Source organism: Mastomys coucha, unplaced genomic scaffold, assembly GCF_008632895.1.
Source record: "Mastomys coucha isolate ucsf_1 unplaced genomic scaffold, UCSF_Mcou_1 pScaffold23, whole genome shotgun sequence".
NCBI lineage: Eukaryota > Metazoa > Chordata > Mammalia > Rodentia > Muridae > Mastomys > Mastomys coucha.
Genome location: NW_022196906.1, coordinates 25,406,764 through 25,431,624, shown reverse-complemented (window position 1 = coordinate 25,431,624; position 24,861 = coordinate 25,406,764). Strand labels below are relative to the sequence as shown.

The window sequence follows — 24,861 nt, the reverse complement described above, 5'->3', positions numbered from 1 at the left end:
AAAAAAAAAAAAAAAAAAAGCATGAATTCCACTAAGATCAGTAAAACTCAGATACTAACTTATATAAATTATCTCTCAAGTCTTGTTTCTTAAAGCAGCGGGTAGGGTCTCATTCTGTATCCCAATTTTCATGTAATTCTGATCAGTTTGGAAACCCAACTCTAGGTTAGCCTGCCTGCAGATGTTGACATCATATACAATACTTCCTACATACTCTCAATTTAAATTGTAAATACTTGATATGATTTTATTCATCCACATAAATTCCTAGGGTTCCAATCACCAGACTGTTATTAGTTCTCAATGGCCAATGTGACCTTCAGATCCATGTAAGTTAATGCAATCTTCCTCTTTCCTGTAATACCTGAACAGGGCTGGCCATTCTTTTTAGAAAACTAAGTCTAAGATTGTATTTAGAGTGCATCTCTGGAATCAGGTCTGAAGCTGAGGCCACAGCTCTGAACAGTGCTAATGCATAGTGAACTTGAACTTACCACGCTACCTCAGTGGTTCTCAGCCTTCCTAACGCTTCGACCCATTAACACAAGTTCCTTGAGTTGTGGTGACCAGCCTCCCAACCATGAAACCGCTTCTGTTGCTATTTCATAACTGCAATTTTGCTGTTACGAATTGTAATGTAAATATCTGTGTTTTCCAATGGTCTTAGATGACCAGTCTGAAAAGGTCACTCAACCCCCACTCCAGAAGAGTCACAACCCAGTGTGAGAACAACTGCTCTACATGTACTGGATTCTTATCACTATTACTGACAAATAGGCCAACAAGCCCACAAAAGTGGGAAGATCAACCAGATTTCTACCCTGGGGCAGTCTCTTATCTGTGGCATCTTACCTCACCAGGTGTCAGGCTCCTGACCTGAGGAGGAGTTGGACCAGGGCCTCTCCACCATTATTTCTCCTCTTAGGATCTTATAGGGCATACTCTCCAGTTAAGTGAGTTTACATAACAATGGAGATACTTCCCACTTCCCAAGTTCTCAAATGATAAAGAGCAAGTCTGTAATATACCTAGAATGAAGCTCTTTTCTGCAAAATGATTTCAAGTTCTGACAGTATCTCAGATCAAGGAAAGAGAGACGGTGAGTGTTACACGGACACAACTGTGTGGTCCCCAGGTAACTGTGCGCTCACATCCTCGGCTCACTGAGAAATGAGGACGTCCTGAATGCATGTGGCGCCTAAATAACTGAGTTAAATAAAGTGAGAAAGGAACAAGACACCGGCACTTAACAAAACCTCAGAAAGAAAGAGAGAGAGAGAGAAACAGAGGCAACCTGATGCTTAGAATAAAATTCTCTTACCTAAGTAGCACAGACAGTGTGCAAAGTCAGTTACCTCATCTGACAGGTGCACAATGTACACAACTTGCTCAGAAGCGTCTTCCGATACTGACGGTTGTTTAAGTTAAACGTAATATCTAGTGACAACCTCTGCCTTGCCACTTATTCTGCACAAGAACTCAAAATACAGAACATGGGCGCTACTAGCGAGCCGGAACCCCGGAAGCTGCAGATTTCTAAGTGTTGGGGTGTCCGGGACTTCTTCGCTAGACGAGGAAGGCCTCTTCTTTGCACCTGGGCTAGCCCACCCTCCAGACCCTCGCGAGCAACCAGCAACCCAGGATCCCGGACGTAGCCCCACGGCGCCGGCCCCGCCCCTCCCCCCACACGTCCTCGCCCTAACCCTCGCCCACCCGGTGGCCGCACGCCACGCGTGGGGCCCGCCGCGTGCCCACGGCGACGAAGATTTTGGAGCCCCGCTTCCCTCTTTCTCCCCGCTTCTCTCCTCTCCCCGTTTCTTCCCTTTCCCCGACGCCCACAAACCCCACACCTGGGACGGCCCTCACCTCAGCAGAGTCCGCGGGTCTTACCCGGGGCTCGGCCAGCCGTGGGCTCCGGAACGCGCTCGCCCCCGCAAGGCGTCCGGGTACGCGCACGTTCCGGACTCCGGCAGCGGAAGGGGCGGGCCCTGTGGGCGAAACCTAACGACAGGGCGGGGCGTATTGGGCAGGCCGGGCAGGGGCGGAGCCTGTGGCAGCACCTGAACAGCCCGGACCAATATGGGTACCACTTTCTACATCGCTGCATAGGAGGCAAGGTCCATTTTGTGCGGGCTCTCCTGGTTCAGGAGCTTAGGAGGACAAAGCGATGCCGCTTTTTGTCAGCTGCGAAGCAAGAGCGTGGTCTGACCAGACGCCGTGCTAACAGCCACTTTCTTGTGTGAGAAAGTTTTTCCTAGGAGACTCAACACAGGTCTGCTGAACATAGGATCCGACAACAAACCAAAATTCCGATACCTCCAAAGTCCAACTTGGTGAACTACTATTGGGATTACTTACAGGCGTATGGGTGAGGGTTTACTTAACAAGAGCAGAAATGACTTAGCTGCAAAACCAAGACTCACCCCACCATGAGTGACGCCAACTCACAAAAGCTGGGAACCTGGAACACACTGCACAGCCTCCAAGCTGCTCAACAGTCTGCAGTGAGTCCTTTCCAGGTGCCTCGGTTGAGTGCCTGCAATCCATCCCCAGGCAGCTAACTAAACCTATTTCCAGGCAGCTCAGCTAGTTTCTGCTGCTTCCAGGTAGCTGGTCTGGCCTCCGAGTCGACTTTGTAGCGTTTTCCCACTCAGAATCATCAACTTAGCTTCCTTCCATCTGAGGTGGGGGTCTCTCAGCTTTTATTGTTTATTCTGGCAGAGAGGGGCCTAGAGAATCTGATCAGTTTCGGGGACTTCCTGAAGCTATTTTGCTTACCTTCCTGTTTAAAGAGCTTCCCTGCAGGAGAAGAAAACTGTTATAGACACCACCACTCTGTTGGGAAGGCTTTGCTGAGGCCACCAGACAATGGAGGAACTCCTGCAGTCTTGAAGGTTGGCCAAATATAACATAGACTCTAGCCCATGTCTCCAAGTCCACACAACTTGCAGAAAGTGCAAACATCGAAAACTTACTCTTCTCACTCAAAATTACTCCTGCTTTCTCTAAGACTGTCTTATTTAGAATGTCTTCTCGAGTATTCTACAGTTTCACCCTTTGGCCCTGCGTAGATTTCCACAGTTTCTTCGCTTTAATAAACATGTAGGAGAGCAGGACATGGCCAAGCATGTACTTCCCTCAATGGAAAAACAATGCATTCCAAATAAAGCCAAATCTTTGCACCCCCCACTGGCTCTACTGATGTCCTTAGATCCTTCTGGAGTTAGAAACCACCAATTAGAAATGGCAGTGCAGCATCATTCTGGGTGACCAGACAGGAGAGCATTAAAACATTACAAATTGCCATTTTTATTAGACCTTGTTTTTAGAGCAGTTTTAGGGTCATAGCAAAATTTAGCAAAACATAGGTTTACCTCAAACCCCCCCCACACACACTTCACCTACATGAGTGATACATATTTCAAATAATTGATCTATGTGATACTGTTTCACTATCTACCCTAAAATAAATCTATGCTCCACCTACTCATCCTTACAGTTCCCCTCCCCTTGTCCCTCCCTCCCACAGCCATTGATTTGTTAAGTGTCTCCATCACTTAGCCATCAAACTTGCCACTTTCCTGCCTTAGACCTCCAAGTACTGGCATTATCATGAATACCACCACACTTGGCAGAGATTAAATCTTTTTTTTCTTTTTTCTTTTGGTGATAGATAGCAAGTATTTGAATCTTTTTTTCCTACTAGATAGTAAATAATATGGTCTGGTTTTGGTAGTGGGGATGGATTGCAGGCACTCTGCCAGGCTGCACCTCGCGAACCCTTGTATTGTTTTAATATTGATCTGAACTTCCCTGGTGGCAACAGATGTGGAGCATATTTTCACATGTTCGTTTACTTGTGTATATTCTTTGTGAATAAATCTTTGTGCCGTTTTTTACTAGGACGGTTTGTTTCTCTTTTTCTTGAGTTTATGTTCTTTGTGTACTTTGGCTAACAGTCCTTTATCAGACACATCATCTGAAAACATTTTTTTCCTGGGTCAGCCTCTCTATCTTTTTCTTGCTCTCACTGTCTTGAATTCTGTCTTGGTGGTAAACACCTTTAAGCTGTGGCTTTTGTTTTTGTTTTTGTTTTTTGGTTGGTTGGTTGGTTGGTTGGTTTGGTTTTTTTGCCCTGAAATTTTTGTTTTATTTAACAACGCACACATGGGACCACGTACATTGTAGGATCAGTATTAGCTCAGGACCCCCAAGACCAAGTTTTGTAAGATTATTTGTCTCAGAGGGACATAGGGCTGGGAATAAGAGACAAAGACAGGTGATAGAGGATGAGAAAGAAGGGGGAGGAAATAAAGGAGAGAGATATTTGTCCCAAAGGGAGCCTAAGGACTACCTCTGGATAGAGGAGACAGTCTTGGCACATACAGAAATGATAGTTTATAAAGATAAAAGGGGAGACTGTATGTTAGGATGAGGTGTTTAATTTTTTATTTTTTTATTTTTTATTTTTTATTTTTGGTTTTTGTTTTTTGGAGACAGGGTTTCTCTGTATAGCTGTCCTGGAACTCACTCTGTAGACCAGGCTGGCCTTGAAATCAGACATCCACCTGTCTCTGCCTCCCAAGTGCTGGGATTAAAGGTGTTTAATTTTAATTGGGCATGTTAACTAGGTGAGCCAAGGGGGGTTTTGATTGACAGACATCAATACTTTGATACTTAGACCTTAGTAGTCAACCTCAGAAGGAAGTAGCCAAATAAGGGACTAAACCTTGGTTAGCTCTAGGAATGTAATCTAAGGGTTTTTTAGCAAGGCAGAGGGAATGGGGAGAAGGGCAATGCTTGCCAGAGCCATGCTCACTCACCATGCTCCAGCTGGCCAGAGTCCCTTCACTAGGCAAGTGCTCTACCCTTGAGTTCTATCACTAGACCATGTCATTTCTTCTTATAGCTGAACATAGAGCACTGGTTAACATTTTCTAGAGTCAGGCCTTTAGCGGCCGGGGAAGTGGCCCTATCATTTGGTCTTGGTTTCTTCAGTAAGCATATGATTCTCAGCAGTGGCCTTCTCAAATGCTTCTCAGTCATTCTCCCCAAATGCAGTGAACGGCTACAGGTGACTGGATTTGAGCATTCCATTCCCCCAGTTCAGTAAGGCTCTGAGAAACTCTGCAGGATAGGCTTCGGTTAACTAGTTTCCCCTGAGCTAGTTAGAAAGGTGCTCTGCTGTATCTCATAATGGGTTCTTATCCTCTCCCTCTGCCAGAGGCACCAGGGAATCTTTCTCAGAGAACCTGATCAAACTCATAAAAATGTAGGACCCTTCCTTCCCCAATGACTGGATCCCCTGGGGTCTTGAAATTGTGTGTGTGTGTGTATCTGTCCACATGAGAACAGGTGCCTGAGAAGGCCAGAGGCATCAGATCCCTGGAACTCCAGTGACAAGTGGCCATGAGTCACCCAAAGAGGAAGTTATTAGGAACAGAATTTGGGTCCTTCACAGGAGCAGCACATAGTATTAACTGCTGAGCCCTCCAGCCCTCCTTTGGAGTTTCTAGTCCTCAAATTTCTCCATACTGAGCCTCCAACAATTCAATTACAGTTCAGGGTTCCTATCTTGGCTGGCACTGTCTCCCTTGGAGGTTTCTCCTCTTGAGGTTGTGATTTTCAGTATTTGCCTGTCTGTCTCTCCAATTGTGAGAGCAGCAGGTTGTCCATTACCTTAATACTCAACGGATTTACATCGTTAAGTTTTCAGTTTGTTTGGCTTTGTACATGTTAGAAGGAAGATGGGGAGAAAATCTCCAAGGTTCTTAAGTGCCCAACTGGGAACCAGAAAGCAAAGTGAACTATTTTAAAGAGGGGAGTATTGACACAGGGCTTCTCCCTGTAGCTTAGACTAACCTAGAACTCACTATGCAGACCAGGGTAGCTTGTGCTATATTTAAAAGAAAATATTTAACCATATCAGTGGTCCCTGTATACACATGCACAAGTAAGAAACATACTTATTAAAAAAATATTTATTAATTTTTTACACCTGCTGGGTAGCACAAGACTATTAACACTATAACTCACTGAATATACAATAAATGTTCACATTTAAATAACAAGATAGAATCAATACTTTCAACCAGTGGGCCAGCTTCAGCTTCTCATTAGGTGCTTTTCAGCTCTAGATATTTTAAGAATTTTTTTTTTTTGAAAGGATAATTCCAGGTCAGAAAATAATTCAAGAACATCAAAACAGAAGTCTTTCCAGAAAAATAGGAATGTTACATGATGAAATAACCATTTTTCTGAGCACAAACTAAACAATAAAAATGTAAAAAAAAAAAATCTACATCCAACCCACTTCAAAATATTCCCACTGTAATGAATGCAGTCTACAGTGTCGATGTATCTGGGAGAAGGAAATTACCATAGAAACCTTGGCCATGTTTCCCAGATTGGGTTGTCAGAGGGATTACACTTTGCCATCTCTTCTGTCACCTTGGGATAAATTTCATAAAATACCTGATCTTAGAACAGTGATGGTATATGTTCTGGAATTTACTTATTCCATATAAGGACCAAAAAAGGAGAAAGAGATGAAAAGGTCCTTCTATAATATTTTCCTCTGTGTATTTTAAAAGTTAAAAATAACTGGCATAAAACCAACATTCCTTCAGTGATTGGCTTTATTTTAATCACCGGGCTATTCCTGAGAAGAGGGGAGACACGTTGCTGGCTCATATTAAAATGAATCCAACAGGTCAAATTTGTTTATTTACTTGTGTAGTTTTTTCAAGTCAGGGGTTCTCTGTGTAGCCCTGGCTGTCCTTGAACTCTTTGTAGGAGTGGCCTCCAACTCAAAGACAGGCCTGCCTCAGCCTCCCAAGTGCTGGATTAAAGGTGTGCACTCCCACACACCCAGCTCCAGCAGGGCAAATATAAATTACAAAAACTCAAACTTTACCTTTGAGATGGTCTACTACTCTTTACCTTCTAAGTCTCTCTGGATGAGACCCTGGGATAGTTACAACACTACAGGTCTTTTAGAAAACCCGAGACAGTTACACCACAGAACTTTGGGGAACAGAGTCTTGCATTTTGTGACTACAGTCAACATTTCATGTTGAAATTATTGTTACTTTTTTGTTGGCAAAGATTCAGAGTCCATTTTCAGTTTCCACACATTTTTTGAGGTAATTTTCCCAGGTTCTTTTCATGCCCAAATCTTCAGACCTAGTCTATGAATGAGATCCCAAGAGGAAAGTGCAGGCTCTACATAATAAATAAAGTGACTTCAAACCAAATGATTACTTTTCAGGAAGGCATCTTTACCACCCAGAAGTTACTCTATTTCTTAAACCATAGACCCAGTTTTTCCTTAGAAATGTAAATAAAATAAATTAGTTAACTTCATTTGAAATGAACTTAGGTCTCCCTGATCTGGAGTGATAAATTCACTCTACAATAATTATTTTTAAATATATGTCACAAAAGTTGTTAAAATACAGGCTTTGAAGATGTCTTATGGGTACAACTGGAATGCGTAGTAAAAAAGGGTGACACTTCCCCACTAGATTCACAGCAAACACGACTCCCAAACAGGAACACATAGAAGACCACTATCACACAGACAACTGCGTTCCTCTCAGAACTAACTGCGTTAATATTCCTTCACACCCATCCCTGTACCTCAGACTATTACAATGGTCCCTTTATTTTTATTTTTGCCCTCAGTGGGAAATTGGTCATCTTATATCAAGGTCTGGGTGAGTTACAATAGGCTTAAAGTTTAACGTAAGAAAGGCTACCTTCCTACCCAACCTTAAAGAATCTTCATTTTTAAGACAGCATCAAAAGTACTAAAATACATCCAATGCTGTGAACCAGAGTGTGAGGTGGGGCTGGAGTTGTAACTCAGTGGTGGGGAACCTGCCTAGCATGCAAGAGGCCCTGGGTTTGATTCCTAGCATCACACACAAAAGTGTTATACATAAACACCTGAGTTTATGTATGTATGAGTAAGGAACTCATCCTTTACAGGTGAACAGTATGTGGATCCTGCAAGGCAGGACAAGGCTTCAGTTCTGTCTGTCTGTCTGTCTCTCTCTCCTTAAGTGTATACGTATTTGTGTATATATATATATGTCTGTACATATATATACAATTTATATTTTTCGTAGAACTATATCTCCTTCTTAAACACAGCTACATATAAGCAGAAGCCTGGAGGCAGAGCTTTAACAAAGGTGCTCAAATCCTGTTCAGATCATGCAACCTTTTGTCTTACAGGGAGTCTATGCTTGAGGATCGTGAGGCCAGATTTGCCTGCGGTCAGCATCTGTGGGGAGGACTGCTGCTGCCCAGTAGGTTTTCCAAAACAAGGTAGTTTAAAAACAACTGCCATGACAGTGCCTGACTGTAGTCCCAGCTACTTGGGAGGCTAAGGCAGGAGGATCCCATGAGCCCATGCGCTCAGGGCTATCCTGGGCAGCAGAGTGAGACCCCATATGAGAGAGAGAGAGAGAGAGAGGTCAGCAATAAGAAAAATTTAGATGATAGCTTCATTCAGAGCACCACCATCAAACCTTTATCTTATTTTAATTTTTTCCCTCAGCTGCCTTTGTTAAAATTACTGAAAACTCAAATGCATGAGATATAGTGGTCCTGACCTAATCAGACCCATGAAATAAATGTTCCTTCTCTTTTGATGCCATAGCTTGAGTTTCAGAAGTCCAGTGGCCACGGACTTGGTACATCCTGTCTCCACCTTTGGTATGAACATAATACCAGCCACTGAGTATTTCCACGAAGGGAAAGTAAGGCTTGTCAGTGTGTTCAAAAACAAAAACAAAACAAAACCAGCTCAAGAGCAAGGCGCAAGTTTCTCCATCTAGAAGTTCACTTTCCCCTGAAAGAGCTGCATTCCATGGCAGAAATCCCAAGGGTATGAAGAGTCAATTGAGTAAAGATGACCTTGGCAAATATCACCCTTGGTCTATGTGTGTCAAAACTGCAGTTTCCAAACTCTTGAGAGAGTAATAAATCTTTAAAAAGAGGTTGAGGTGTCTGGAGCTTCAGATTCTGAAGGAGAACTTGTGGCATGAGCTCTGGACTCCAGCTGCAGGATGAAGGCTACGGCTTGGTGATGTGCACTTCGCTGCCCCCATTGCCATTGGTGGTGGTTGTGATGATGTACTGTGTGGTCTGCTGTTGGCTGGGGCCTGTGGAGTCCAGGGAGTCACTGTGTGCAGAGGACTGAACCTGGACTGCTCCGGAGAGAGCAGAGGCTTGCTTTTCCTCCAATTCTGGCTGGCTTTCTGATAACACATAATGACCCTAGAGCAGAAGAAAAAGATCTTTGAAAAGAACTGGGATCAGGAAGAGAGTGAGGAAACTCCTATAAGAGAGGGGAAGCACATGTCCAAAGCACGCTACAAGTGGACCTATCAGGTGCCTATGAGAGATGCTTGACCCATGACCTCTGTGAAGAATGGATAGGTCATAGGCTTCAAAAGTAGTTCAAAGGAACACCTTCGCTGTGTCATCAGATAATACAACCAGGAACCTTAGGTGTAGACATTTGCAACTTGGTGACATTTTGCTGGGCAAAAAAAGTTCTTTTAATTAAAATATAATACATATATATATATGTATATATATATATAATATGCTCTTTAAAAGTTGCTCCTGAGAGTTTAGAAATTTGTTTTGGTTTTTTTGGGGGGGTTGTTTTTTTGTTGTTTTTTTTGGGGGGGGGGGTTGGTTTTTCAAGACAGGGTTTTTCTGTGTAGCCCTGGCTGTCCTGGAACTCACTCTGTAGAACAGGCTGGCCTTGAACTCAGAAATCTGCCTGCTTCTGCCTCCCAATTGCTGGGATTAAAGGCGTGCACCACCACCGCCCAGCAGAAATTTGTTTTGTTAATCAAGTGTTAAAATTCATCTAAAATGAATTGAAAACTTCCTAAGTTCTCTCTGTAAAAGGGCAGACTGGTATCTAAGATAGGTCTTCAACATTAGTAGTTCCCAGATAATAGAATTTCAAAGCCCAATAACATTTAAAATAATACTAGATGGGGCTGGGGAGAAAACTCTGTCAATAAAGTCTGTGCCACAAAAGAATAAAGAGCTGTTCAATTCCTAGAACTGGACCACCACCACCCCCACACACACACGCCGCAAATGTGTTCTGTACCCCAGTGTTAAGGAGGGAAACAGAAGTAGATCCCTGGGCCCCAAAGGATCCTAAATTATATTTTTCCAAGTGAAGACATTTAGAATATACTAAGGCAAAGGCTAGAGAGATGGCTCAGCAGTTAAGGGCTTATGTCCTCTGTCCATAGAACATGAGTTCTGTTCCCCACGCCTGTATCGTAGCTCCAGAGGATCTGATGCCCCTTTCTGATCTCCTCAGGGTCCTGCATTTACATGCATGTATCCCCCATAGACACATAATTAAATTTTGGTTGGTTGGTTGGTTGGTTTTGAAACAGCTTTTCTCTGTGTAGTCTTGGCTGTCCTGGAACTTGTTCTGTAGACCAGGCTGGCCTGGAACTCAGAGATCCACCTACCTCTGCCTCCCTAGTACTGGCATTAAAGGTGTGTGTCATCACTGCCCCCCCCAGCCCCCTCTCATATATTACACCTCAACTGCAATTCTCCTCCCTTTCTTCTTCCTCCCCCACTTCCCCTCTCCCCCAGATTCACCCCCAACTCTGCCTCCCCTCAGACAAGAGTAGGCCCCCCAAGGACATCCATCAAATATGGCATAAACAAGCTACAATAAAACCAGGTACATACCATCAAATCAAGGCTGGAAAAGGCAACCCAGTAGGAGGAAAAGAGTCCCAAGGCAGGCAAAAGAGTCAGGGACAGCCCCCACTCCCACTGTTAGGAATCCCACAACAACAGCTATTCAGCACTAACATATGCAGAGGACCTAGGTCAGACCCCTACCGGCTCCCTCATCTCTAATCCTTCCTTTCCCTCCTCCAAAAGACTCCCTGAGCTCCACCTAACATTTGGCTGTAGGACTTTGCGTTTGCTCCCATTGGTTGCTGGTCTCTCTGATAAAGATTGTGCTAGGCGGGCTGGAGAGATGGCTCAGCGGTTAAGAGCACTGACTGCTCTTCCAGATGGTTCTGAGTTCAAATCCCAGCAACCACATGGTGGCTCACAACCATCTGTAATGGGATCCGATGCCCTCTTCTGGTATATCTGAAGACAGCTACAATGTACTCATAAACATAAAATAAATTAATTCTTTAAAAAAAAAAAAAAAAAAAGATTGTCCTAGGCTCTAGTCCCACCAGAACAGCAGACAGGACAAACTGTAGTTTAGAGGTTTGGGGGCTAGATTGGTATCCCAATCAACTTGAGACACTACCTGGTTACAGGAGATGTCCAGTTCAGGTTCCATGAGTCTTTGCTAGGGTCACTCTCATAGATTCTCCACCCCCCAGCCTCCATGCCGAGTTCCTGATACGCTAGGTTTCTACCTCATTCCCAAAATGTTTGATTCAGACCCTTCCTGTTCCCAATACCACCCACTCTCAGTCCACAGGTGAAATCTATGCTATTTCCCCTTCCCAGGGAGGTCCTTCCCTCCTTCCCCATCCCCCCACTTAAGCCGTTCTCTCTACTTAGTCTCTCTGGGTTTGTGGATTGTAGTATTATCATCTTCTACTTTATAGCTAATACCCACTTACAAATGAGTACATACCATGTTTGTCTTTCCAGGTCTGAGTTACCTCACTCAGGATGATTTTTTTTTTTTTAGTTCCATCCATTTGCCTGCGAACTTCATGATGTCATTGTTTTTAAAAGCTAAGTAATATTTCATTGTGTAAATGTACCACATTTTCTTTATCCATTCTTCAGTTGAAAAACATCTAGGTTGCTTCCAGTTTCTGGTTATTGTCAATAAAACTGCGATGAAAATAGGTGAGCAAGTGTCCCCATGGTAGCATCCTTTGGATATATGCCCAGGATGGGTATAGCTGGGTCTTGAGGTAGACTGATTCCCAATTTCCTGAGAAACTACCATATTGACTTCCAAAGTGATTGTACAAGTCTGCACTGCCACAAGCAGTGCAGGAGTGTTCTTTGCTGCACATCCTTGCCAGCATGAGCTGTCACTTGTGGTTCTGATCTTAGCTGTGCTGACAGGTGTAAGATGGAATCTCAAAGTCATTTTGATTTTCATTCCCTAATGGCTAAGGCTGCTGTACATTTCTTTGTTTCTTGGCCATTTGAGATTCCTCTGTTGAGAATTCTGCTTAGCTATATACTCCATTTTTTAATTGGATTATTTGGTTTTTTGATGTGTATTTTCTTGGGCTTTTTATATATTTTGGAAATTAGTCCTCTGTAAGATGTGGGTTAGGGAAAATATTTTCCCATTCTGTGAGCTATCATTTTGTCCTATTGATGGTGTCCTTTGCCTTACAAATTGTCAAGCTTCATGAGGTCTCATTTATTAATTATTGATCTTAAGTGCCTAAGCTGTTGGTGATGTTCTGCTCAGGAAGTTGTCTCTTGTACCAAAGAGTTCAAGGCTATTCCCCACTTTCTCTTCTATCAGATTCAGTGTATCTAGTTTACATTGAGGTCTTTGATCCACATGGACTTGAGTTTTGTTCAGGGTGATAAATATGGATCCATTTGCATTCTTCTACATACCAACATATAGTTAGACCAGCACCATTTGTTGAAGATGCTTTCATTTTTCCATTGTAATTTTGGCTTCTTTGTCAAAAAAAATTAGTTTTCTATAGGTATGTGGGTTTATGTCTGGATGTTTGATTCAATTCCATTGGTTAAACTGTTTTTATGCCAATACCATGCAGCTTTTATGTTCAAGCTTTGTGGTAAGCTTGAAATCTGTTGATTCCCCTGGAAACTGATACCTCTAGAAGTTCTACTGTACAGGATTGATTTAGCTATACTGGGTTTTTTGTTTTACCATATGAATTTTCAGGCTCTGTAAAGAATTGTGTTGGGATTTTGATTGGGGATTGCACTGAATCTGTAGATTGCTTTCAGTAGGATGGCCATTTTTACTATGTTAATCCTACAATCCATGAGCATGAATTTCTTTTGAATCTTCGTCAATTTCCTTCTTCAAAAACTTTTTTTTTAAAGATTTATTTATTATTATAAATGAATACACAGAAGAGGGTATCAGATTTCATTATGGGTGGTTGTGAGCCACCATGTGGTTGCTGGGATTTGAACTCATGACCTTCGGAAGAGCAGTCAGTGCTCTTCCCTGCTGAGCCATCTCACCAGCCCCCAAAGACTTAAAGTTTTAATCAAACAAGTCTTTTACTTGCTTGGTTAGAATTACACCAAGATATTTTATATTATTTGAGGTACTGTGAAGGGTGTTGTTCCCTCAACCTGTATGTCATTTGTATATAGAAGGGCTACTGGAATTTATTTATTTATTTCCTTATCTATTTCTTTTAGTTAATCTTGTATCCAGCCACTGCACTGAAGTGTTTATCAGCTGCAGAAATACCCTGGTAGAATTTTTTCGGTCACTCATGTGTATATCATATCTGTGAATAGTGATGCTTTTGACTTCTTTCCAATTTGTTTCCCCTTGATCTCCTTTAGTTGTCTTATTGCTCTAGCTAGAAATTCAACTATATATTGAATAGATATGGAGAGAGTGAACAGCCTTGTCTTGTTCCTTTCTGAGTGGAATTGCTTTGAATTTCTCTCCATTTAATTTGATGTTGGCTATCAGCTTGTTATATATTATCTCTAGTATGATTAGGTATGTTCCTTGTATCCTGATCTCTCCAAGACTTTTCTCATAAAGGAGTGTTGGATTTTATCAAAGGCTTTTTCAACATTTAATGAGAAGATCATAGTTTTTTTTTCTTTCAGTTTGTTTATATGGTGGATTACTTGGACAAATTTTTGTATGTTGAACCATTACTACATCTCTGGGATGAAGCCTACTTGATCATTGGTGGATGATCTTTTTTATGTGTTCCTGGATTCACTTTGCAAGTATTTTATTGGATCTTTTTGCATCAATGTTCATGAAGAAAATTGTCTATAATTCTTCCTTTGTTGAGTCTTTGTGTGGTTTTGGTTGTGAGGGTGACTGTGGTCTCACAGAATGACTTGGCAATGCTTCTTCTGTTCCTATTTTGTGGACTAATTTGAGGAGTAGTAATATCAGCTCTCTTTTGAAAATCTGGCAGAATTCTGTACTAAAACCATCTGGTCCTGAGCTTTTTTTTTGGTTGGGAGATTTTTAATGATTGCTTCTATTCCCTTCTAGGCCTATTTAGATTATTTATCTAATCTTGATTTAACTTTGGTAAGCAGTATCTACCAAAAAATTTTGTTTATTTCTTTTAGACTTTCCAATTTTGTGGAGTATAGATTTCTGAAGTATGGCCTAATGATTCTTTGGTTCTCTTTAATCTGTTGTTATGTTCCCCCTTTTTGTTTCTGATGTTGTTAATTTGGATATTTTCTCTCTGTCTTTTAGTTAGTTCAAATAAGGTTTGTTGGTCTTGTTTTCTTTCTCAAAGAACCAACTTGTTGCTTCATTGATTCCTTATATTGTTCTCTTTGTTTCTATTTTATTGATTTCAGCCCTCGGTTTGATTATTTTGTGCCATCTACTCCTCTTGGGTGGTTTGCTTCTTTTTGTTCTAGAAGTTTCAGATGTGCTGTTAAGTTGCTAGTATGAGGTCTGTCAAATTTCTTAGTCATATGAACTTTCCTCTTACCACTGCTTTCATTGTGTTCCATAAGTTTGGGTATGTTGTGCTTCCATTTTCACTGAATTCTAGAATTCTATAACTTCTTCATTTCTGCCTTAGTCATTCAGTAGTCATTCAGTAGGGAGTTGTTTAGTTTTCATGATTTTGTAGGTTCTCTGTTGTTCCTGTTGTTGAAATCCAGCTTTATTCTGTGGTGGTCTTATAGGCAATGGAGTTACTTCAATTTCCTTGTATCTATTGAGACTTGCTCTGTGACTATGTATGTGGTCAGTTTTGGAGAAAGTTCCATGAGGTACTAAGAATGTATATTATTTTGTGTTGGGCGAAATGTTCTGTAGCTATCTGTTAGCTCCATTATTTCTTTGTTTAGTTTTTGTCTGGATGTCCTGTTCACTGGTCAGAATAGAGTGCTGAAGTCTCCCACTATTAACAAGTGGGGTCTGATGTGTGATTTAAGCTTTAGTAATGTTTCCTTTATAATGTGGGTACCTTGAGTTTGGGGCATAGATGTTAAGAATTGAAATGTCATCTTGGTAGATTTTTTACTTTGATAAGGATGAAAATGCTTTTCTCTATCTCCTTTGATTAATTTTGATTGGAAGTCTATTTTGTTAGATATTATATAATTTATACACCAGCTTGTTTCTTGTGTCCATTTACTTAGAAAATCTGTTTCCAACCCTTTACTCCTAGGTAATGTCTATCTTTGCTCTTGAGATGTGTTTCTTGTATGCAGCAATGGATGCTGATTTTGCATTTATTTTGTAAGTCTGTGTCTTTTTATTAAGGAACTGAATCCAGCACTTTTTTTTGGGGGGGGGGGGTCGAGACAGGGTTTCTCTGTATAGCCCTGGCTGTCCTGGAACCCACTCTGTAGACCAGGCTGGCCTCAAACTCAGAAATCCGTCTACCTCTGCCTCCCAAGTGCTAGGATTAAAGGAGTGCACCACCACCGTCCGGCAAATCCAGCACTTTCTATAGGACTAGATTTATGGATTGATATCATTTAAATTTGATTTTGTCATGGAATATCTTTTCTCCATCTATGGTGATTAAAAGATTTGCTGAGTATAGTAGTTTCTCCTGGTATCTGTGGTCTCTTAGGGTCTTGTAAGACATTTGTCCAGACCCTTCTAGCTTTTAGTCTCTGTTAAGAAGTTGGGTATAATTCTAACAGTTCTACCTTTATATGTTACTTGGTCTTTTTCTCATGTAGTTTTTTTTGTTTTTGTTTTTGTTTTTTGTTTTTTTGAGACAGGGTTTCTATATCCTTGGCTGTCCTGGAACTCACTCTGTAGACCAGGCTGGCCTCGAACTCAGAAATCCACCTGCCTCTGCCTCCCAAGTGCTGGATTAAAGGCGTGCGCCACCACCGCCAGGCTAATGTTTTGATTCTTATATGGCAAGGGGATTTTCTTTTCTGGTCCAATCAATTTGATGTATCTTGGATGTAGCTTCTTATACCTTTATAGACATGTCCTTTTTTATGTTAAGAAATTCTTCTTCTGTAATTTTGATATATATACTTTCTGGTTTTTTTTTTTTTAAGACTTATTTATTATTATACATAAGTACACTGTAGCTGACTTCTGGTGTAGACACACCAGAAGAGGGCATCAGATCTCATTACAGGTGATTGTAAGCCACCATATGGTTGCTGGGATTTGAACTCAGGACCTTCAGAAGAGCAGTCAGTGTTCTTACCCGCTGAGCCATCTTGCCAGCCCTACTTTCTGGGTTATTGATTTGAGGTTCTTCTCCCTCTTCTATTCTTCTTATCCTTAGGTTTGGTCTTTTCATAGTGTTCCAGATTTTCTGGATGTTTTATAATCTATAATGATCTTTACAGTTGTAATTCGCATTAGCTTACTAGATTTCCATTTTTATAATTACCTCAATTTGTGTTTTATTTATTATTTCTTTTTCCATTTTTAGGTCTTAAATGGTTTCCTTCAACTGTTTGTTTCTTCTTGGCTTTCTTGGCATTCTATAAGGGGTCTATTGATTTTTCTCCAATTTTTTGTTTATGTTTTCCTTGATTTATTTCTCTCTTTCTCTCTCTTTCTCTCTCCTTCTCTCTCTCTCTCTCTCTCTCTCTCTCTCTCTCTCTCTCTCTCTCTCTCTCTTTCTCTCTCTTTATATGAGTACACTGTAGCTGTCTTCAGACACACCAGAAGAGGGCATTGGATCCCATTACAGATGGTTGTGAGCCACCATGTGGTTGTGGGAATTGAACTTAGGACCTCTGGAAGAGCAGTCAGTGCTCTTAACTACTGAGCCACTTCTCCAGCCCCTTTCCTTAATTTCTTTTTGGGTTTTTTTTTTTTTCATTTCTCTTTAAAGACCTGTATCATCTTCATAAAGTTGATTCTAAGGTTAATTTCTTGTGCTTCAACTGTGTTCAAATATCCAGGTCTTACTGTTGTAGAAATCTGGGCCCTGGTGGTGCCATATTGCCCTGGCTGTTGTTGATTGTGTTCTTACACTGGCATTTAGGCATTATGGATGATTACAGGTCTATGTACTGATTTCTGAGCTTGTCTTTGTTGGATGGTTGTTTCTGTTTCCTCTTTGGTCCTTTGGTCTTTGTGACCTGGATTTCTAGCAACTGGCCTGACCTCTGTCTGTCTGATCCAGTAGGGAGTCTCTGTTGAGCTTAGGGGCTGGACTTCTAGAGGCTAGCTTGGCCTATGGTGCAGCAGGGGGTCTCTGCCAGATTTAGAGGGTAGAATACAGTGATGATGAGGGGAGTGGGGACTGGGTATACTGAGAGAGTGGAGGAGGGTCTCCGCTGATCTGCCTATCTATGGTTCTGGTAGCCAGTCGGTGTGGTCTCTGGTCCAGCAAAGAGTCTCTGCCTGAGTTCACCTATCCTTTTTTTCTGGCTTTTTTGGCCTGCACCAGTTTTTCTGACTGGTGTGGCCTGCACCTGGGCAGCTGTTCTTCTGACTGTCATAGCCTGCACGTGGACAGTGGAAGTCGACCCAAGTTGAGGCCAGGGACGCTGCAGCAGGAAGGACAGCAGTGGGACAGGATGAGTGGGATGAAGTGGGGATAGACAGTGGAATGGGTCTTTAGGAACTGAATCTAGGGAGTGGGGCAGTTCAGCTAGCAGGTGGATCACTTCTAACTGGCATGGCCTGCACCTGGCACACTGAATCCCTCTTAAGGCAGTCTGTGGCTCCATGTTTATACAAGCAGTACCCTATAGCCAGGTTTCCCTGCACTTCTCCTGACTTTGCCCCAACTTGGCTTTCATAGTGAAACCCTGTCACACACACACACACACACACACACACACACACACACACACACACACCATAAATGATTCCCAGCTAAAGTCTTGTAATATTTATAAGAAGTGCTAGATCTGGTAGGTTTGTTGTAGTTAGGAGCTGAATTGACATTCACTGGGCACTAGTCTACTGAACAATTAACTAGGATACAGCAATAAAGATCCAGCTTTCAAAACATCAGCTGTGAAAAAACTGACCTAATCACTAATTAATAGAAACAGGAAGCCTGGGGAGGTAACTCAAAGGTAAATGACCTCCCCAGCAAGCCACCATGTACAAGGTCCTGGGTTCCAATTCCAGCACTTCAAAGGGAGGGAGAGGAGGAGGGAGTGAGGGAGACTGGGAAACTGGGAGGGAGGGAGAAAGACATACTATGACCAAGGTGTAACACAGCTCTGGCAGTCACTTACCGGAGTGACTGCTTTCACTTGGCCAGAAGTAACCGGGGTTGCCACACCACTGTCTGTGATCACAAACTGGCCTGGGGGCAGTGTCATCATTTGAATTTCAGATGCTGAAAATAGGAAATAAACAAAATTTAGTGATCTTAGATTTTAGTGTAAGTGCTAGAAGAAACAAATGCTTCTCTACCTATATTATAGGGTTATATACCAATAAACTCACTATAAACTGAAAATATAGTTAAGTGGAATGCATGTAATACACATAAATTGCCAGGTATTATAATGCACATAATGCACACCTTTTATCCCAATACTAGTAAGGCAGAGGCAGGAGGCCTCTATGAGTTTAAGGCCAGCCTTGCCTCCAAAGTAGTTCCAAGACAGTCAAGGCTACAACGTAAGAACCTGTTTAAATTTTTTTTTTGCATATATAAATTACCAAGCATTATAACTTACCCTATCCTACCCTTGACATATTCATAAACTGTGCATTAGCTACAGGGACAACCCTGTCAACTCGAAGCCCACTTTATAATAAAGTGTTGATGGCAGCTATACACCTAGCTACTCAAGACTAAAAGTGAATCAATCACTTGATCCAAGAGGTCTTTGTGGGGTTTTTCATTTATTCTTTCTTTAGTGTTTGTTATTGGTGTGTATGCGTGTCTGTGTGTCTCTGTGTATGTGATTTATGCATGCATGCTAGAGCAAGACATCGGGTATCTGCCTCTGTGCCTCTATCACTTTCAACTTATCACTTAGAACAGTCTCTCACTGAACTTGAAACTCACTTTTCACCAGGCTGCTCCAGCAATGGAGCAGTACCTGCATCCATTCCTTAACTTAGATAACAGGCATGAGCAGCCACGCCCAGCTTTGATTTGGGTACCAGGGATTTGAACCTAGATCCTCATACTTGTGTAACAAGTACTCTCACACACTAAGACATTTCCCCAGCCTGCCTCCTCTCCTTTTTCTGGAGACAAGGTCTCATGTAGCCCAGCCTATCCTCAAACTTGCTATGTAGCAGAGGATGACCTTGAATGCCTCCTCCTCCACCTTCCAAGTTCATGGCATATAGCTGGGGCTGAGCTCTCTGGCCAGAAGGAAGTTTCCCATGTAAGGGCAGAATTACAGTGGAACAAAAACAAGTGCATGCTCTCCTCAGCATTCGCCTCTGGTCTTGTGGGAATGTGGGAAAGGGGAAGATGAGACAGAGAGGAGTTGAAGTTGGCTTGCTGTATTTGACAGCTGATAGAATGCATGAGAAAGAGAATCCAAAAACTCAAAACCCGTGAGAAGAATTAAACCTTTGAGAAGGGGGAGAAAAGGATGGAAACAATAGAAGAGCCCTCTGGTCTGACCTGTAGTACAGAGGAAAAGATCATCTGATTCAGCATGTGGATGGGCAAGCTTAATAACGGCCAATATGGGAAACTACAACAACCAAGAACTACTCTGCCTCTGAACTTGACTGGGAAAGACTTTTAAACAAGGAATGAAAGAGCCTGTCTCAGTCTTGCTCATGGAACTGCTGGATGTGGGGACAGATGGGATCCGTCTGAGGGCTACAGACAAAAAGAAGCTAAGTAATAACACTGTCCATCCTTCCTTGAGATAAAGGCTGAATCATCCAAGACAAGGAAGGAAATAGGTGTCTCATAGACTGGCTCATACAGGCCACCAGAGACACACGGTACTAGCTGGGTCTCCCAGCAATATCACGAACCAGAGGACAATAGCAGATGGACAGCTGTTACTAAAGAAACTGGGTATGAGAGAGGTAGAGCTTGATGCTCCGTTTACTGGGCCACATTCTATCATGTTCACCAAAGAGTTAAGTTTAATTCAGCATGGGTTCTGGGACTGGTATGGAGTTTTAGTTGACTTTGCTGTGTCCCATGGTGAGATATGATATTGATGAAGAAGGAGGCTCTGGCCAATCTGAATGACCTAGTCCAGCAAACCCAGGAGCCTGTTGGGTCACTCAAATGCAAACCCACAAAGATTTGTGTCAAGATGCCATTCCTGGGAAAAAAAGTTGATAGTAAATCAAATTAGTGTAAATGAGCCTGGAAGGCTTTAAAGCCATAGCAGTTGCTCACAGAAGACATAATTAAAAATAAAAAAAAAATAAAAAAATAAAAAGGTGAAAAAGATCAAGTTTGTTCTAGGGGAAAACAGTTATCTATGTAAAATATGCTACATAAATTGTTCCCCTGAGAGAAAGTATATACTGGGTGAGGAAATTATCACACAGCCTTGACCCTTTCAGCAGCCAGCTGTGTCCAACACACAGGCAGCAGCCAGAGAGCTGGACTGTCAGAACTGGAAAATCAGCCCAGTGGCAAGCATAGCAGGTTAGAGTGGGGTCCTGTTCCCCACTTAGGCCCGAATCTAAGAACCACGAAGAACTGGGGATCCCACGCAGCAGCATTACCCCTGGAAAAGAATCTTCATGGGTTTCCACTGAGGTAGTGAGTCACTGTGGAAATCTGTTGAGGGCGGATGGAGTAGTGCCCTCTTCTCTGCTGCTGCTGCAGCCAACACAGCTCTTCCACAACTGATGCCAGGGATGAAATGTTTCATACACTAGACCTTTATGTTTTTTCTTAGTGTCCCCTTAGTCACTCAAGACCAATTCTTAGTGTGAACAGAAACAGGCTTTAGAGTTCCTGCAAGCCCCCCATTAAAAAAAGGTTATACTATATAAAACTGACCTGGAGTAGCTCACAGATTTGGAAAGCACCTTAATGACCATTAAAAGAGCAGTTGAAGATCTGAATGAGGACAAGCTGTATGGGTGGGAAAGAGCATTTTCTGGGAGCTGCAGATTATTGAATAAAAGCCCAGTATGAGTTCTTTGCCAGGAAGTTTCCTAGAGATCCAAACATAAATTGTAAGGGTATTGCCACTACTGTTGCGTGCATGCTAAAAGTAGGTGGTAAGACCCTACTGCTTAAAATACTCTGTCTTGCCTCTAGGGCACAGAAAAATGTGGCTGGCACAAGGTTGGAAGCTCCCACTCTGCTAGCTGGCTTTCCCTGTTTTGACTGCCTGTAAGTTCCACTACACTGGAAGGAACTGATTTCTGATATTATAATCCAGGACAGAACTATGACTGGGGAGATCACTGACCCAAGTGAGGAAGTTACTATGGAAACACATGTGATGTGTCTGTCAAAATGTTTTTCTTTTTTTCTTTTTCTTTTCTTTCTTTCTTTCTTTCTTTTTTTTTTTTCCCGAGACAGGGTTTCTCTGTATAGCCCTGGCTGTCCTAGAACTCACTCTGTAGACCAGGCTGGCCTCGAACTCAGAAATCCGCCTGCCTCTGCCCGACAAGTGCTGGGATTAAAGGCGTACGCCACCACTGACTGTTGAAATGCTTTTCAACATTTGTGTTTCTGCCCAACTATTTCTACTGCTTTCAGCCTCGGATGTGGGGGAAAATCTTTTTTACAATTGCTAGTGGTTACTGCAGAGAATTCAAACTCCTCAGAATAAGTGACTATTGGTGTGTCCCAGTGGTGCAGTGGCTCAGCAATAAATGAAAGAAAATAATCAGACATCTCTATCATCCTCTCCAAGACTCAGGAAACATGGTGGAAAACGGGTAGAGCTGGGCAGTGGTGGTGCATGTCTTTAATCCCAGCACTTGGGAGGCAGAGATAGGCAGATTTCTGAGTTCGAGGCCAGTCTGGTTTACAGAGTGAGTTCCAATACAGCCAGGACTGCACAGAGAAACCCTGTCTCAAAAAACCAAAAAAAAAAGAAAAAGAAAAAAAAGAAAGAAAGGGAGGAGAGAAAGAGAAAGAAAGAAAGAAAGAAAGAAAGAAAGGAAGGAAGGAAGGAAGGAAGGAAGGAAGGAAGGAAGGAAGGAAGAAAGAAAGAAAGGAAGGAAGGAAGGAAGAAAGGAAGAAAGAAAGAAAGACAGAAAGAGAGAAAATGTAAGAGCTGGTCAAAGGCCTGAGTGGTGGTGAGTAGCCTTTTCCTCTTTTCTGGTGACACATGGGAGACTCATAAGACTTGGAATCCCAAGGAAATGCACAGAGTGAAAGAAGTGTGGTGGTTTCAATCTCACAGGGCCTCTCCTCTAAGTTACAAAAGCAGTGAAAATTGCTGGCAAGAAATTTTCTCCAATATGGCTGACTATGAATTAGGCAGAGGGGTCCAGGGCTCCCGCTCTTGTGAGTCGAGGTCTCCATGCTAAACAGGCATTTGGTGATGTAGATGCTTCCACATCCCCTATAAGTAACCAGGCAGCCATCTTCCTGCAGATAATCTGAGCAAACCCATTGGTTCACTAACCTAGAGCTGGGTGGAATCGTGTCCTTGAGCTGTTCAGGTCTCCCCAGGAGAAGTTACAGAGCATCAAGCAAGAAGTTATCAACTCTCACCTCTGACTGCCAGCCTGCTCATACTTTCCGAGCATGAACCTCAGGATTTCAGAATATACTACTCAACTATGTCAACCTCTCTGCTACATGATAATCTCAAAGCCTTTAGGAGATACAATACAGCAAGATGATTTAGCATGTAAGCTCTGGAGCCAGAACTCTTGGATTCCAATCTTCTGTTGACTAGTTAAGTCTCTTGGACAAGTTATTGTATTTACATTGCTTTATGTATAAAATGCAAATAATCACTCTACTTATATCATAATTGTAAATACCAACTTTGATATACCTGGGTTAGATCTTCCTGTGTGACAGGAAGATCTGAATGAAGTTGTATGAGGTTACTTAATGATGTAGTATAAGGTCAATGTTAATTTTTACATATTGTGGTCTGAATGTGAATGGTCTTGATAAGCTAGTATATTTGAATACTTGGTCCCCAGTTGGTAGAACTGTTTGGGAAGAATTAGGAGGCATGTCCTTGTTGAAGGAGGTGCATCATGGGGATGCTATATCCATTTAGCTACTCCTGCCCCATGGCTGTTTCAACATATAGGCTCTCAGCTACTGCTCCTGCAGGGTGTCTGACTACAGCCACATTCCCCATCTTGATGGCTATGGACTCTCACCCTCGGAAACTGTAATCCCAAAGAAATGCTTTCTTAATAAGTTGACTTGGTCATGGTGTTTTGTCATAACAACAGAAAAGTAACTAAGACACATATACCCAGGGTCAAGCAGAGTGACTATTACATAAATAGACATTTAATGAGATCCTGGGTTTGATGCCCAATACCAAATATATAGAAATATACAAATATATAAGAAAAAATATATATATAAAGGATGAAACATTACTATCAATATATCTTCTCTCCATCTATTCCATACCTTAAATTACTGCTTCACATCTTCCAGTAACTTCCTTAACATCTTTGAAAATATAACACTGGTACTCTGAGGTTAAAACACTGCCCTGACCTTTCTATGAAATGCATTCACATACATGTACCAGAGAGTACTGAAAATGAACAACTGATACTTCAATCCAAAAACCTATTATAAAGCAGACAAAATGAAGACACATGGCCAGAGGTTCTCCCACCCAACAACTGTCCCCTTCTCCTTACAATAACCACGGAAGGAGTTCCAAGCACTGGGGAGGTATGTGTGTTGTACAGAGGAATTCTGCTGCTGTTGTAGAGCCTGCCCTTGTGTGGAAGAACTGCCTTGGATATGGGAGGGGCTGAGCCCCTGCTGTACCTGTTGAGCAGAGGGGCTCAATGGCTGCCCAGCTACCTGGGGAGAAAGAGAAAACAAAGGGAGGAAACCGTGAGGTTCCAGGAGACTTAAGACTCATAAGTAATACCTTAAACAAGAGCAGGATTAATAAAAAGCAATCATAACTCTGAAACTCTACATTGTTTTCCAAGGGTAATCTACAAAGATATTAAAACAATGGATTTCAATTAAATTGCTGGAAATGCAAATGAGTGGAAGTATATAATTGCTTACATTCGCTAAGCTTAAATAAAGGAAGGTGAAATGGCTTGGCCAGCTCACAAAGGTAACCATTTGTGTTTGGGAAACACAGCCCAGAAGTTGTGGTTCTCATTGAGCGGCCTTGGCCAATCCGCCCAGAGTAGAGCTAAGCACAGGTACACACCAGGCATCTGCCGGAGAGGCTGACTCCTGACTCCATGATATGTCCACACTCCACCATCAGGACCATCCACAGTCCAACTCCTAACTAAGTATCACTTCCCACTCCTAAACAGAGTAACATTTTTAATAAATCTGTTATAATTTCCTATTTCCTTTTATTCTCAAAATGTTATTTAGAACATAATCCCTTCCCTTGATGTCATGACAAGCATATATTTAGTCCCCTTCAAGAACCAATTTAAAAACTAACGGACAAAAATGTCCTTGATTCCCAGCTAAGCGGAATTGCTCCCCGCTCTGAATCTCTACACCTCCCTTTATATCCCAGTGACAGGCTCACCTTATTCCAAGTCACAGAAGCAGCTGAAAGGTCTTGCTGTAGAAAGTTTTGTTTTGTTTT

The 24,861-nt window shown here is 42.1% G+C and overlaps 2 protein-coding genes across 13 annotated transcripts in view; both read right to left on the bottom strand.

The window, feature by feature from the left end:
- Positions 1-1,959, bottom strand: part of Nfrkb (nuclear factor related to kappaB binding protein) — a gene marked incomplete at its 3' end in the record, with an annotated part of 30,772 nt that extends 28,813 nt beyond the window's left edge. Inside the window, exon 1 of the mRNA XM_031344371.1 lies at positions 1,867-1,959. The remainder of the gene's footprint in view (positions 1-1,866) is intronic.
- A 4,006-nt stretch (positions 1,960-5,965) lies between these two features.
- The window catches only part of Prdm10 (PR/SET domain 10), a 103,086-nt gene continuing 84,190 nt past the window's right edge, over positions 5,966-24,861 (bottom strand). For 11 of the 12 annotated variants that reach the window (XM_031343009.1, XM_031343020.1, XM_031343012.1 and 8 more), the window contains 3 exons: positions 23,927-24,095; positions 18,406-18,509; positions 5,966-9,288 (listed from right to left, as the gene is read on the bottom strand). In XM_031343009.1, the coding sequence (XP_031198869.1) occupies positions 9,085-9,288; positions 18,406-18,509; positions 23,927-24,095 (477 nt within the window). In that variant the 3' untranslated portion in view covers positions 5,966-9,084. The remainder of the gene's footprint in view (positions 9,289-18,405; positions 18,510-23,926; positions 24,096-24,861) is intronic. The other variant, XM_031343010.1, reaches the window with a different exon arrangement.